This window comes from Bufo bufo, chromosome 1, assembly GCF_905171765.1.
Source record: "Bufo bufo chromosome 1, aBufBuf1.1, whole genome shotgun sequence".
NCBI lineage: Eukaryota > Metazoa > Chordata > Amphibia > Anura > Bufonidae > Bufo > Bufo bufo.
The window spans coordinates 186,944,227-186,960,404 of NC_053389.1; the positions used below are offsets into that span (position 1 = coordinate 186,944,227).

A 16,178-nucleotide genomic window follows, 5' to 3' on the forward strand; every position below is an offset into this window, starting at 1 on the left:
TCTACCAACCTTTCCTATCATTTTTGTCAAGTTCTCTTCCGGGAAGTGTTGCTTCAACTTTTCTTCTATCAGGCTACGGATAGATTCCATGGTAAGTGACTCTTCTATAATTTCAGCCAGGCAATCGGCAACTCCACCAGAACCGGCCAACAGAAGACATGGGATGGGGCTCATTGTGGCTTTGTAAACTCTCTAGGTAATTTAAAAAAGAAATGTTGGAATCAATTATAGAACTTTTATAACATGACCCAAAAAGTTGTTATGAATGAGTGGACATTGAAGAGAAAGTGGTAAGAGATTAGAAGAAATATGAGAAAAAAAAGGAAGAAGTGTGGGAGCAGAATAATAAGGTGGATGAGAATAAGAAGAGGAGTATGAAAAAGAAAAGATGGAGAAGCAGGATAAATAGAAGAGAAGGTAAGGAAAAAGGGGGTAATGAACAGGAAAATGAAGCAGCAGAAGAAGAAAGCAAGAAAAAAAAAAAGAGCAGTGGTAGTAGTAGAAGACTATTAAGAAGAAAAAGGGAGGGAGGAAGTAAAAAGGAGATGAAAAGGTAGATGAAGGAGGATAAAAAGAGGAAGAAGAAGGAAAAGGAGAAGAGAAGGACAATGAAGGTAAGAAGGAGAACAAGAAAAGGTCAAAAAACAAGTGGAAGGAGAATGAAAAGAAAAAGTTGAAGAATGCACAGGTGGGCAAGAAGATGTTCAAGAACTTAGGTAACATTATTGAAAGGCAACTCTGTTTTCCCAGGTGTCCAACCAAGAGAATTTTCAGAAAACTAGTATTGTGTTCAATTGGTTTCTTCTAACATAAATAGGAGCTGATTTTATTTCATTTACTAGATCCTTACCTCCAACATTTTAGACTCTCCAGCAATAAGCATGCACAGAACTGGGATTTCAATGCTTCCTTTGCCTAAACAACAACAAGCATTGAAAGACATGCAAATTAGAATTAAAAGAGAAATTAAATAATTTTAATAATAGCAAATTAATATACAGTAAATTGTAGCTTTGTGATTTTTTAAAAACTACGGTAAATTAGACAGGATTTTCCTTAAAATATACGGTAAATCCTTAATTTGTCCTCTACAATTCTTAAGGCTGTAGTACACCAACAGATTATCTGACAATATCTGTCCAATCAGACCAATAGTTAGTGTGTATAACAAAAGATTTGTGTGTGTAATAGGCCATGTGACCAATGATTGGTCAGAAAATCTGTCAGATAATCTGTTGGTGTCATACAGCCCTTAGTGTCCCAGAAAAGTTGAGAGACTAAAGGTTCCTTTACACAGGACGACAGAGCAGCAGATTGTTGGGAAGCCCAACAGTTTTCCCAGACAGCACTGCTAATGACTTCATAATTTATAACGATGTTCAAATTTTCACTGAGCTGAATAGATAAAATGAAGGATAAATTAGGATTTTCTGGGCAATAAAAATTCTATTCAAAATTGCTAATTGTGTTCAATAAAAATGTAAAAAGCAGTACTCCCCTCATGAACCCCCTGGTCGTTTCTTGCCCCTCTCTGCTCGATGATCTAGTGATGATATCCCCAAACCCAAGTTAAAATATCATCGGTGGACCAGACAGCTGAGAGCAGTGGGGGATAAGAAAGCATTGGTACTTGAGCACTGGGGGATCCATGAGGTAAATGTTTTTTTCAACAGCACTAAACATTTTTAAATATAATTTTGTTTTAGCCTTTAAGAGGCCTTTTTTGTTTTGTTTTAGGGGAAAATGCCCTTTAAGACAATATAGTATATAGGGCAAGTTAAAATAATCATTTTGCCAGCTGTTGCACTATGTTTCTTTCAGTCATGTCCTTCAATAAAGCCTTCTCACCGCCAACTCCAGTTTTCTGTCGAGATATGTGCTCCTCAAGCCTGAATCTAAAGCTGGTTTCTCCTCCCATCTTTTCATTGGTTCCATCGTCTGCTAAAAGGAAGACTGAATAATTGTTGTCCAAAGAATATGTTGGTCCATCCACATTTTTCATATAGTATTTTGCAGGAGAAGATCCCTGTGTAAATCAAGGTCAACAATGAGTCACTGAATGGTCTACAATAGATATATCTGTTTGTCACCTGAAAATGGAGCATAGCTCTCAACCAGTAAAATCTCACCTTAGGGTTCACAAGGCTGGTACGGTTATTTACAATTCCCCAGGGTGCAATGCCCATTGCCACCACTTTAGTCCTAGAATTGGAGCTTGCAGTGGCGTGGTCTCTGACAGCTTCACCAACATATTTTCCAATGCCAACCTGCAATCCACCAGTCATGATCCAGGCACCTGTCATTATAACAGTGTTAAATTTATCTTATTTTTTATGTTGTATTCATTTTAACTAGGTTATTTAAGAAAGACGTGTAATAAGATAAAGCATAAAGCTAGAACAAGTCAAGTGCAAACAAGTATAATATACTGGATTGAGCAAGGTCAAGAAGACCTTGCCAGTAGGATCTGCCAGGAATTAGAGTTGCAAAAGTTTGGTAAATTTATGAGAAAACAAAAGAAGTAAACAGCAAAATTATAGGTCGGCATTTATTAAGACCAAAGTGTTTTCCATTCTGGTCTTAAGTCTCTCTGTGCTGCTGGAGACACAGGCCTCTACATCACTTTGCCGCTTCCTCCAGGAGGCCACGTGACAGACGTAAATCTATACCAGCTCCCTTGCTGACGTAGATTTAAGCCATTTTCCACTCCACAAACTGAAGGGGAAAATGATAAAAGAGACTGACCTGTCACCCGTCTGCTTAGCTGTGTGAGAGGGAAAAGTCAAAAATTTTGGAGCAAAGTGGCATGCAAAATCTGCATTTGATATATGCCAAAAGTGGCATGAATATGTTAATAAATGACCCCCATAGTCTTTGTGGGAAGAAGGAAGGAAGAATAATTTAAAACAAGGATAAGGTGTTAGATTTGTGAATGGAAAGAAAGAGCAGAGGTTGAAAAGTGGTGAAACTTGAGAAGAAGAAGATGAAAGTCGAAAGAGGGGTTTTCCAATTTTTTCAATTAAGCTTTGTTAGAAGAATTCCTCCCCCCAAAAAATGATCAGCTGTAATGTGAAGTAGAACATGCCAACTAAAACTTAAGAAATTAATGAGGGAATTTATCATTTGTAGTGTTTTTGGTGTCAGTTTTAAGTCTGTCATTGCTTTGTGAGATTGCACCAAATTTTTGAAATGGCGCACAGTAATAATATACTTGGGGCAGGTGCAATGTGTTGTACGCCAGATGCAATTGTTTTGCGACTTTTTAAATCATAAATTAAATTATCAATGAGACTAGGGGCTCATGCACAGGAACGTGTGCTGCCCCTGCAGTGCATTGGGGACCGCAAATTGCAGTCCCCAATGCACATGCATTGTCCATGTGACCAAGGCTGACGAATGCAGACCCATTCAGCTTGATCCGTCTGAACCACAAAAAAATATTTTCTATTTTTAGTGGTGCAGAGGCACAGACCGAAATGCCACTGAAGTACTCCGTGGTGTTTCTGTGGCCTTCTGCTCCATGCCTCCGCACCGTATCTTCCGGATTGCGGGCTCATTCAAGTGAATGGATCCGCATCTGTGATCATATATTGCGGACCGACTGTTTGCGGGCCGTAATACAGGCATGGCCGACACACGTTCGTGTGCATGAGCCCTTAGGCCAAGTTCTTACTTTAGTTATTTGTTCAGTTATTTCCATCAGTTATTGTGAGCCAAAACCAGGTGCGGGTCAAAAACACAGAACAGGTGCAGATCTTTCCCGTATACCTCATCTCTGAGTAGGCTTAGATGTATTCACTTACTGGTGTGACAGATGGTTATCTCATAATATACACATAAAGATGCCACATGCTAATGAGCTGATTTGAGTCCAGCGTGATGTCGTTAAGTCCAGCGTATTTTTAATTCAGAGCTATAGCCACTCCCCTGCCCACCTGCTGCTGATTCAGAGAAAATAACTGTCATTCAGCAGCAGGTAGGCGGAGAGAGTCAGGAGCTCATAAATATTCATGACTCATCATTATCAGCTGGAGCTTTTCAATACAAGATGTTGGCAGATTGACTAGGTCAATTAAAGAAAGTGACCCAGCATTGTGCTAAGAGAATCAGTCACTTATTTATGTTGCCCTTAGTTAGGACACCATAAAACTGGTGACAGGTTCCCTTTAAAGGCGTTCTAATCTGAAATCCTTACCTACTTTTTCACTCCAATTCAAAAAGTGGCGAGGCTCACCAAATGTTGTAGAACTGAACCAAATGTCTCAAAAATATGCTCTAAATGTTGCAACCCTTGTTGCAAAATTTCCCGGTGGGCCGATGCCCTCCTAATGGCCGGCCAGTGGAAGCTTTATAGGGATGTATTCTGTGCTGCTGGCAGTATCTTGTGATGGACTGTGGTATTTGGCTCTGTTGGGGTGGTATAATGTGCCACAATATGGTATAGGTGGCCCTACCTTCCATTAATTTGGACCTGACTACAAAACGGGGCCACTTTTAGTATTTTTTCTAGGGCCACTTTAAGTTCCCAGTCCGCCCCTGGTGCCCAGTGTACTCTATGGGTTATCAGTGTAGCCACTTGATGCTTCAGGTTATAGATGGAGGTTCTGAACCAAGGACTCCTCTAAGTTATGTCAGATTGCTAAAACAGGGTACATAAAATGGGTTGTCTAGACAACCCCTTCAACTGCATTATATGAAAGGTCTAATAAACTAAGAGAATCCACTCAATAAACGAGAATGAGCCAGAGGGTTGCTCCATTCTCATCAGAATTTATAGAATTTTATCCTCTTTATTAGATTAATGCAACACAATAAGTCAGTGTGCACAGTATCCACATAATCACTGCGTGTAACGACCATGTCTGTTTTGCAGACAGCAAACCACAGTTCTGCACAACTCAGATACCAGTCGTGTGCATGCTGCATTGACTTTAATGGGTCAGTGATCCGCAAAATGCAGGAAAAGAGTAGGACATGTTTTATCTTTTGCAGTGAGGCAGCTTAGAGCGTGTGGCACCCAAATATACAGCATATTTTACACTCAATGGATGGCACAAAGTAACTAATACCCTTCCAAACATGCTATTCTCAGAAGACAGCAGTCATTTTGTTTTCTGTAAACACCAAAAGTTGCGCGTCTTTAAGTAGAGACTTAGGGCATATCATATTTCTTGCTTTACAGAATCTGCATTGCTATTCCTTGGCATTTGATTTCTTGCCACAAATTAAAGAAGGCCTGTCAATATTCCTGACATGTCTGTTAGTAAATAATTGTATTCCACATGAAATAAAAATTTTGGAGCATCTATTCTTCAGACTCTATTTTGTTCCATTCTTCTATTGTTCCTTAATAGGAGTTTAAGAATAAATTGGAAGCTCGATGTTTCCAGTTAGGGTGTGTCCCTGCACAGTTTGACACTGTCCAATAATTGCTGGCAATGGCAGACTGTAGGGACACACGCGTTTGACAAGTAGAATAGTACAACTGCAGTACCCCGAAGCAAGGAGTATATATGGTTTGTTATGTAATGTTATGCTATCCATTTTTATGTTATGAATTGCAACAGCATAGCTGTTTATGGGTGTCACAGCCAGGGTTAATAATCCTGGCTCAGCTCTTATAGGAAGCTAGGTGGTGGCTGGCTCCACCTCTACCTTAGGAACATCTAGACTATAGTTCAAAGACAGAGGATGCAAAGTCAATGTGCTTGCTCTTCTTAGGCCCAAAAAGCTACAGAGACTCACCAATTTCTGCATGATCTACAGGAGGAGAGAAGGAGTAAGACAAAGGAGAGAACTAAAGAACCTAGGGGCTGATTTATCAAGCTAGGTACGCCTGGTTTTTAATCTAAAAAAAGTCGCAAAGTTTTTGCGACTTTTTGCCGGTAGTTACAACTTTTGTGTGCCTCCGCCAATTCCTCATGAGTTCTATTTTCTAGACGAGAACATCAGATTAGTCCGGGATTATGGCTCATATATGTTTTGCAACTTTTCAAAATTTCGCAAAAAAGTTGCATCTCACACCAGCTCCTACCCAGGCGTAATTTTGACAGCTGATCTAAAACACAGATTTCTCGGCTGTGTGATCACAATGCTGGTTTGTAAGGTGGCAATATATCTATTACAATATCCATTTCTAGGCTGCAGAAAACAGATGTTAATACATTTATGTCCAAGAGCTACATCTTAGGCCTCATGCACACAACTGTATGTATTTTGCGGTGCACAAAAAATGTCCATGTGCATTCCGTACTTTGCGGAACAGAACAGCTGGCCCCTAATAGAACAGTCCTATCCTTGTCTGTAATGCGGACATAATAGGATATGGTCTATTTTTTTGCGGAACGGAAAAACCGACATACGGACGAATCACAGCACAGAACCTAAAACTGTGCCGCAGAGCCCTGCCAGGTGCCTGAGACGGATCGCAAACACAGTCTCCAGGGAACTGTTTTCTCCCTTCCTCTTCACTGGGAACTGCCTAAGCACAGTGCGTATGCTCTAATATGCGCGTTCACATCTCACTAGCAGTCAGCTCCACCAGGAAGTAGCTGTTACCTCAGGCTGAACAGTGTCTCGAGCTGCTAGTGTTGACGCAGCCCGTCCTAGTGAATGTACTGGGCATTTTAGGACGTGTTTCTGACGCAATGACCTGATGGCAGCCATTTTAGGGTCCCACAAAGATAACTCCCTAGGGAAAATGAGCTTATTTTGATAAATAAACATACTTATGAATGTTTTTACTATGACATAATATTTCTTTTTTTAATTTAGTTTAGTTTCCCGGAGAACCCCTTTGAATGATAAATGTGCCCCCTAGAGTCTGCATGGCCGAGCATTGGAGTCACTAAGGTAACCTGCTACCAAAAGCTATGAAGACTTTACTGCAGTGAGTGACACTGTTAAACACCCTTCACACCTGGACATACTTGGACAGTCATGTCTCTAAAACCTTGTATCCCGCAGTGGACATTACAGCCATTACACGAATATTATTCCCCGCCATAGATTCTACAGGAGACTTGAGACAGAGAGAGAGAGAAGAGGGCCATAACTCCCATCCTTTCCATAAATCCATATATCGCTATCTGGGAGAGAATTGCACTGTTTACAGTTGGAACTGTGGTTGGTATAGTTGGATGTACTACAACTTCTATTTTGCACTACAGTTAAGTCCGTACTCTCTGCTCTGCACTGGTGAGGGGCAATCACCCTGAAACACCTGTCTGCAGATGAGATACTGGCTCAATTATTATCCAAGACATGTCTCAAGGCCTATTTGAAGGGTCGAACATTGACTTATAGGATAGCTGCCTTACATCTAGTGGCATCAGAGGCAGAGCTTGATAAGAGCTCATTTGCACTACAGTAAAGAAGCATTTGTTCTTCTACCACTGGCCTGGTTTTCTGACTCCTACACCATATGCTGGCCATTGCACTCTACACCCCCTGACGAAAGGGTGCGCCCTCCTTTCACATCCCAAGAGAGCAATGGTGTGAGGAAAGTCACTGTAATTAACTGTAAGCTAGAGCCAATCCCATTCCCATCCTCCTCTCCGTCTCCTCATGGACTTTCTGAACAACTAAATTGGCAAATTATTCATAAATTTGTAGTTGGAATAACAGAAGCATGACATAACAAACAGTTATAAGAATAGATTCTCCAGAATTGCTATTACAAGGGAAATGCAAGTACTTACGAAAACAGATACGTCAGGAAAGATGACCGGCAGTGATGGCCAGTTCGCATTGTTCACCCGCGAACATATGCGGGCTGCCATCTTTTTTCACAAGTCCGGCGAGGCACAGGTAAGCCCTTACCTGTGCCTGTGCCACGAGCCGGTCTGAAAACAAATGCGGTCACCGGGAGCAGGCAGTTCTGAGAACAGTCCGATGAAGGCCCCCGGTGGCTGTTCTCGGAACTGCCTGCTCCCGCTGACTGCACTTGTTTTCAGACCGGCTTGCGCACAGGTAAGGGCTTACCTGTGCCTCGCCGGACTTGTTAAAAAAGATGGCAGCCCGCATATGTTCGCGGGTGAACAATGCGAACTGGATATCACTGGTGACCGGTCCTCTTAACAGCAATGTGGACTATGATGAATTGAACAAAGTCGTTTAATGGTCCAATGGTTTTTAGAAAAGTAATGGTTTGGGGGTTTTTTTCACTCAAAAAGTACAGAACGAGGTATACATAACTGTAATATGACCATATTTTAGCATCTGTATTTAAGACATATGACTTAGATGACTGCCAGATGAGCACTCACACCAAGCTGAGTGTTCAACCGACAACTATCTAATCTGTATGGCCAGCCTTAGGGTAGTTCCGCATCTGTGTTAAAGCTATCCGGCAGGCTGTTCCAGCATTGTATAGTACATCATATCTGGCCTAGCCAGATACTGCCATGCACCACCAGACCATACTGACTATAATGGAATCCGGCAGGGATCCAACATGAGCACCAGGTTTTGACCAGACAAAAACTGGTGTATGAAACCCAGCGCTCATGCTGGAAACTGGCTGGATCTCTGCTGGATCCCGTTATAGTCAATGGAGGTAACCTATGAAGATACTATGGGTCACCTGAATTGAAAGGACCAGTTGTGGCTGGTCTAATCCCTTACTGATTACAGATCAGATGATTAGGGGAGTGGTGGGTCAACCAGCATCATAAAAGGTCTGGGCCACATCACATTGTTGTATGACTGACTTAACATATAATCATTCGTCCCTTTATAACACTCATTAATTCATTAACCTCTGACCTGTGCTTTGTGCTGCCTTGACCAATCCCTTCCTCAGGATGTCCTTCAGCCATGTTTTCATTTTAAAGTCTCCATCTCCTCCCACTACAGACACCACCAAGTTTGGGGGTGGTATCCGCCAATTATGAGTAATGAGGTTGTATACAATAGAGGGGTCGGTCTCATTTGATAAGCGAATAAACTGTAAAAAGAATATAAAGCATAAATATAGAATGTCATAATCAACTCACCATGAAATATATGACAAAGAGAGTCTGCTAAATTAAATCCTCTTAATTTACTCTCATTAAGGAACTATAGTGGGGAAATCCACAGCATAAAGAGACTTCAAATTTTTAATGCAGGTCAACTTCTCCTGCAATTTTTTTTTAGCAGCATGTGGATGAGTTTTGGTAAACTTTCATCCACTTTGCTGATACTGTAATACAATGAGGATTTTCCAAGTGACGGAAAATCGACTGCTTGTCCACTATGTGTGAACATAACCTATGGACTCTTTCTACATCCGTGTCCATGACACCATCTGAGACAAGTTGGTTAGTGATTCATCCATGAAGATATCTGGGAAGGATTTGTGTGTCTATTTTTTTGCCCTCCGTGTTTCAAATGGACACTGCTAGGCTGAAAATTGGTTTCCAGGGCATTTCCTAACAACTATGCATAAAGACCATGGACCAAACACATATGGCATCCATGTTGTGTCTGTGGTTTTAATGGACCCAATGACTATAATGTGCATGACGGATCTGTAATCACGGATAAAAATAGGACATGCTTTCGTAGTGTCATCACAGACCCACAGTCCATGAAAAATCACTAATGTGTTACGTTTTATGAATACATGCATTAAAGTCAATAGGTTTGTGTGCTGTAGGTGGAGACCACAGAGAGCACATGTCCATGATTAACTGAAGTGTGAAAGAGGCCTAATACTTCAATGTCCATCACAAGTTTATTTGGGGTAAACATTTTCAAATGTCAATGCAATTCATGAGGCGTGAAACCATAGTAGGTGTGAGGCTTGAGCAAACTGTGACTTTTGAAGTGAAGGCTAAAATGGCGTTTGATGAAATGTTTGAGTAACGTATACTGTAACACAGAGGCATTTGCATAGTGTACAGAGGAACATTTACTTGTTTCCCGAACAGCGACCTGTTTTGAATGGCTGACATGTGAGTGAATGCTCAGCAAACAACTTTTGACGAGACTAAAAATAGCTGACAATATCGACAGGACCAAAAACTCATTATAGAAAAACATCAAACATCGACCATAATCATCTACATACAGTTTTAAGCCCCTGTAGATACCCTAGTCAAAACAGAATGGTTCCTCTCCTCCCTGGCACATAGCTCTGGCCTTAGTGGAACTAAGCTTAGCTCCTATACCAGACACAGCCCATGGACAACAGTCAATGGCCATCAACGTAGCCATCTTCAAAAAGAGCCATCAGGACATAAAGTGACATGACATATTACTAGCAGAGAAACCACTTCATTTTAGTGGTCTGTGGGGGGCACAGTGGTTGGAGCCCCACTGATCAAACATTGGTAGTAAATCTTTAATTATTAGGAAGAGTGCTTTCATTCACATATCCTCAAAGTATATTACCACAATAGTAGGTAGAGTCTCTGTGTTCCCCACTATTTCTGAGGTTTCTACCAGTAATTGGCTGTCTGGGATGAGGAAAAATGGTTTGGATTTTATTAATTTTTTACTGTGCCAGTCAGCCATGGACTGCTCCTGGTATTAGAGCTCAGCTCCATTCAGTGTAAAGACACCCCCTTTATATATAAATCACTTGGTCGTTACTGGTATGATAATAGGAACCTACTGCTGAGTAAAATACAGCACATGAGATATTTTAACTTTCTCACCTTGCTATGCTTCTTCCCAGCTCCAACAAACTCTATATCTCCATAGGCATCTGTGGGCTCTTCGGTCGTGTGTTCTGCTGAGTTCCAGGTGCTCACAATGGCAGCTCCAAAATTGTCCTCCATGGCCACAGACACATGACTTTGCTGGGACAGTCCACACTGACAAAACTGACCCTCTCTAGAATACAAAATAAAATATAGTTTCAGGGGACATCCACATTTGGATAATTTTAACTATCTGCACAAGGAGACATTCAGCAGACATTCACCTTTTTTCTGCATGAAATCTGCTTTTCTTCAAAAGTAATCCACAGTGGCAAATCTGCATCAAAACGTGCAGATTTTGGTGCAGATTTGCTTGCCTGTTTGATACGGAAAATGGTGTAGACTTTTCTGCTGTAGATGTTTAATCTAAATTGTAATAATCCAGAATAAAGATAGATGTTAAAGGAGTTTGCAAGTGTTTAATATTGATGAGCTCTCCTTAGAATGGGTCATCAATATCAGATTGGTGGGGGGCAATTCGGGGTTTGAAGAGGCTGCAACACTCCATGAGCACTGTGGCCTCTTCCTAGTCCAGTGACATCAAATACATCGGTCATACGGCTTGGGCAGGTTTATACAGTTCTGAATTCTGTTATTTCATTGCTTTATGTCATTTGGCAAACTCTTCTGGGCCCCAATGTAACAGGGTCACCCATGTACTACATGATATATATAGTGTTTGGGCCCCTCAGGAAATAGGGTCCTGGTGTGTCTGCCACCCTTATAGATTTAGCCATGTAAATAACCAATATATACTGTGGTGTGAAGAAGACCATAGCTAAAGTTTCCCAATGGACTAGATGAAATGCTGGGATCCTACCACAGTCATGTTTTTGTGAGGAGTTTGGCCTTGGTTAAATCAATAGGACAGGGACCACAAAACTGTAGGTTTCTGAAGTGGAACCCTATAGAAAATGTAGCTAAACAATGATTTCCTAAATCCAAAAAGTCACTGCAGCAAACATGAACCTGGGATCAACCTTTCGTATGCTGCAGTCATAGGTATTTTACAATCTACCTTACCTTTTACTATGTATTTTTTATGGGTTTATTTTTTATCTTTCAGGTTCATCGCTGGTACAGTTTTACACAAATATATAAGGGAGATGCATACATAGCTATTCCCCTATATAACACGTCATTGGCAGCTGCAGTGTGTATTGTACAGTAACGTGCCTCAGCTGCTACAGAACCCCATAATACATGCCCCTGCTGTTGCAGAACATAATACACAACTCATTTGTTGCTGAACCTAATATACACACCAGAATGTTGCAGAACCTCATAACACACCTCAGCTGCTGCAGAACATTAAATAGAGACCATAGATACTACAGAACTTTATAATACACACCACAGCTACTGCAGAACCTCATAATACACACATCAGCTACTGCAGTACCTCATAATACACACCTCAGCTTCTGTAGAAGATTAAATGCCAACAATAGATGGTACAGAACTTAATTTACACCTCAGCTACTGCAGAACATAATAATACACAGCTCAGCTACTGCAGAACATCATAATTAGAGATGAGCAAAGTCATCAAAACTTCGATGTGGCTGCTTTGCTGAATTTCACAAGCAAATTCTATTCGTTCCGAATTACTTTGTCACAAAGTGCATTCCATTGTATGTTGCAGGCTCAATGACGGGGAACAGCAATTGCGCAGCCCCCCGTCATTGAACCCCTCAGATGCCGCGTTCATCGCTGATCACGACATCTGACATTAACATTGAGGCCTTTCAGGGGTTAATCCGTGGTAAAAAAACAAAAACAAAACATACAGTCAGGTCCATAAATATTGGGACATCAACACAATTCTAACATTTGTGAATCTATACACCACCACAATGGATTTGAAATTAATCGAACTAGATGTGCTTTAATTGCAGACTGTCAGCTTTAATTTGAGGGTATTTACATCCAAATCAGGTGAACGGTGTAGGAATTACAACAGTTTGCATATGTGCCTCCCACTTGTTAAGGGGCCAAAAGTAATGGGACAGAATAATAATCATAAATCAAACTTTCACTTTTTAATACTTGGTTGCAAATCCTTTGCAGTCAATTACAGCCTGAAGTCTGGAACACATAGACATCACCAGACGCTGGGTTTCATCCCTGGTGATGCTTTGCCAGGCCTCTACTGCAACTGTCTTCAGTTCCTGCTTGTTCTTGGGGCATTTTCCCTTCAGTTTTGTCTTCAGCAAGTGAAATGCATGCTCAATCGGATTCAGGTCAGGTGATTGACTTGGCCATTGCATAACATTCCACTTCTTTCCCTTAAAAAACTTTTTGGTTGCTTTTGCAGTATGCTTTGGGTCATTATCCATCTGCATTGTGAAGCGCCATCCAATGAGTTCTGAAGCATTTGGCTGAATATGAGCAGATAATATTGCCCGAAACACTTCAGAATTCATCCTGCTGCTTTTGTCAGCAGTCACATCATCAATAAATACAAGAGAACCAGTTCCATTGGCAGCCATACATGCCCACGCCATAACACTACCACCACCATGCTTCACTGATGAGGTGGTATGCTTAGGATCATGAGCAGTTCCTTTCCTTCTCCATACTCTTCTCTTCCTATCACTCTGGTACAAGTTGATCTTGGTCTCATCTGTCCATAGGATGTTGTTCCAGAACCGTGAAGGCTTTTTTAGATGTCGCTTGACAAACTCTAATCTGGCCTTCCTGTTTTTGAGGCTCACCAATGGTTTATATCTTGTGGTGAACCCTCTGTATTCACTCTGGTGAAGTCTTCTCTTGATTGTTGACTTTGACACACATACACCTACCTCCTGGAGAGTGTTCTTGATCTGGCCAACTGTTGTCAAGGGTGTTTTCTTCACCAGGGAAAGAATTCTCCGGTCATCCACCATTGTTGTTTTCCGTGGTCTTCCTACTCTTTGTGTGTTGCTGAGCTCACGGGTGCGTTCCTTATTTTTAAGAATGTTCCAAACTGTTGTTTTGGCCACGCCTAATGTTTTTGCTATCTCTCTGATGGGTTTGTTGTGTTTTTTCAGCCTAATAATGGCTTGCTTCACTGATAGTGACAGCTCTTTGGATCTCATCTTGAGAGTTGACAGCAACAGATTCCAAATGCAAATAGCACACTTGAAATGAACTCTGGACCTTTTATCTGCTCATTGTAATTGGGATAATGAGGGAATAACACACACCTGGTCAAGGAACAGCTGAGAAGCCAATTGTCCCATTACTTTTGGTCCCTTAACAAGTGGGAGGCACATATACAAACTGTTGTAATTCCTACACCGTTCACCTGATTTGGATGTAAATACCCTTTAATTAGCTGACAGTCTGCAGTTAAAGCACATCTTGTTAGTTTCATTTCAAATCCATTGTGGTGGTGTATAGAGCCAAAAATGTTAGAATTGTGTCGATGTCCCAATATTTATAAACCTAGCTGTACCTCATCCATTTGCTTGTGGAGAGGCCGTTGCGACTATTTTGATTGTAGATACTGTGCGAAATCTCACACAGTGATGTGATGATGTCACCAGGTCATCACACTGGCTGAGCGAGGTGATGTCTTCTCTGATGACATCACAGAGTCCAGCCAGCGCGCTGACATCGTGACGTCACCGCGAGCAAGATTTTGTGCAGTTTCCTTAATCAAGATGGCTGTGACAGCCTCTCCATGAGCAAATGGATGAGGTGGGTATGTATTTTTTTTTTTTAACTGGCATTTCAGGAAGAATTGATTAGTTACCACAGAGCGCGAGGTAATTCGGCTTTGCGGCGAATCAAATTTTTCCAGAAATTCTGATCTAAGTCAATTTGTTTCAATTTCATTCGCTCAACAGTAATCATAATACACACCTCAGCTCCTGCAGAAACTCACAACACACACCTCACCTGCTGCAGAACATTACACTCAGATTTTAGATGCTGCAGAAGAGCACACCTCTGGCCCTGTTGTATGGTCATCAAACTCCTCAGTGACTGGTAATATTCTTATAATTTAGAGTAGGCAATACATTATTACATTTATTATTATAAATGCTCAAGATGAGTGGTTTCTTTATTACTTCTTGGCTGCCAGATATTTTATATTTCCAGCACTTGCTCTGCAGGTTTTTCTGCAGCTACATGCTATTTTGTGATGAAAGTCTCCAGTCCATTGACTGTACAGCCTGCCACAGACAGCAGCATGCAGTCCATGCCCCTCCAGCGCTGAGGCTTATGAATCATACAGAAAGAACTTCCAAGGCTTGTTATGCAATTCCTTGATACATTATGTGGTAGAACTTTACTTTCGTCTATGGACTGTGCTACTGTATCTGTATTGATCTCTCAGTCCTGTGTACATTTTAACATGGCTAAATGTGTATTTATGATTATTATCATGATAGTACAATGCATGGTAGGATAAGGGTTTAGACTACTGAAACAGATAAAAGGCCTCAATGATGTACACTCCTCAACATTGAAAATGTAACACCAAGAAGTAAGTCGTGAAATTATGGAAATTACAGGATCGATGGACATGTTAATAGTATGCAAATTATCTTGATTTATTCAGTATTGAGTATGAGCAAAACGTGCAGAAATACAGGCACTTAGCCTTGGCATGCTATTATTGAGGCTATTCATGGTTGTCTGAGGAATGTTCTGCCCCACTGAATGTACTTGGGCATGCAAATCATCAAGATCATCAATTGTAAAGATCCCAGATATGCTCGATGGGAGACAAGTCTGGAGAAGCTGCAGACTGTGGCAGCATATTTAGGCAATGCAGGCTGCTCCTGGGACACTTTGGAGAAATGGCCAGTCCACTGGTTCCACAGCCAGATCGATGTAACACGGAGCTGTTAGTATACCTAAAATAAAGATTACAGGGGTTCGGCTACAGTACATTATGCCAGCCTATACTATAAGCCTGAGAGTACAACTTGAGTAACGTTCCCTTGTGAAGGCTTCTTTATGGTGTTGCCTACATAGTCTCCAGACCGATCATTGCGTCCGAGACAAAAGCAGGACACATCGCTGAAGAGGATAGACATCCATTCCAGTCTCCATTGCCGTAGCTGCAAGTACTACCTTCAAGTACTACATTAAGTACTAGTAAAGAGATATTGCAGGAGATAGTCAGGAGGTAGGCTGGAAAGTGGAAACAATACAAAAAAAAAAGGTAAGATTTGTTTGATTTGTTTGATTTAAAGTTACAAATTTTTTATTTTTTTTCTCCTCTTTAAAATGGCAGACTTGGTTCAGTGCAGGAATTGTTGTGCATTTATTTCATGTTCCACTCTTTGGAGATTCGGATGCTGTCAGATCTGTAGACAGTTCTCCTTACTGCAGCAGGAAATTGCATTTTTGAAAGCTGAAATATTTAAATTATCTGTTAAACAAACTCCAGCTAGGACTGCTGCAATGCCACTGCCACAGAGGACCCCCAGAAATGGCAGATGGGTTACTGTAGGTTCTGGAAGTCTTAGAGTGGTGGATAGAAGACATGTC

The 16,178-nt window shown here is 41.2% G+C and overlaps 1 protein-coding gene across 2 annotated transcripts in view; it reads right to left on the reverse strand.

The window, feature by feature from the left end:
* The window catches only part of TRPM4 (transient receptor potential cation channel subfamily M member 4), a 163,603-nt gene that overhangs the window by 49,153 nt on the left and 98,272 nt on the right, over positions 1-16,178 (reverse strand). For both annotated transcript variants that reach the window (XM_040433432.1, XM_040433439.1), the window contains exons 3-8: positions 10,644-10,821; positions 8,767-8,947; positions 2,130-2,296; positions 1,849-2,026; positions 851-915; positions 10-192 (exon numbers count right to left, since the gene is read on the reverse strand). In XM_040433432.1, the coding sequence (XP_040289366.1) occupies positions 10-192; positions 851-915; positions 1,849-2,026; positions 2,130-2,296; positions 8,767-8,947; positions 10,644-10,821 (952 nt within the window). The remainder of the gene's footprint in view (positions 1-9; positions 193-850; positions 916-1,848; positions 2,027-2,129; positions 2,297-8,766; positions 8,948-10,643; positions 10,822-16,178) is intronic.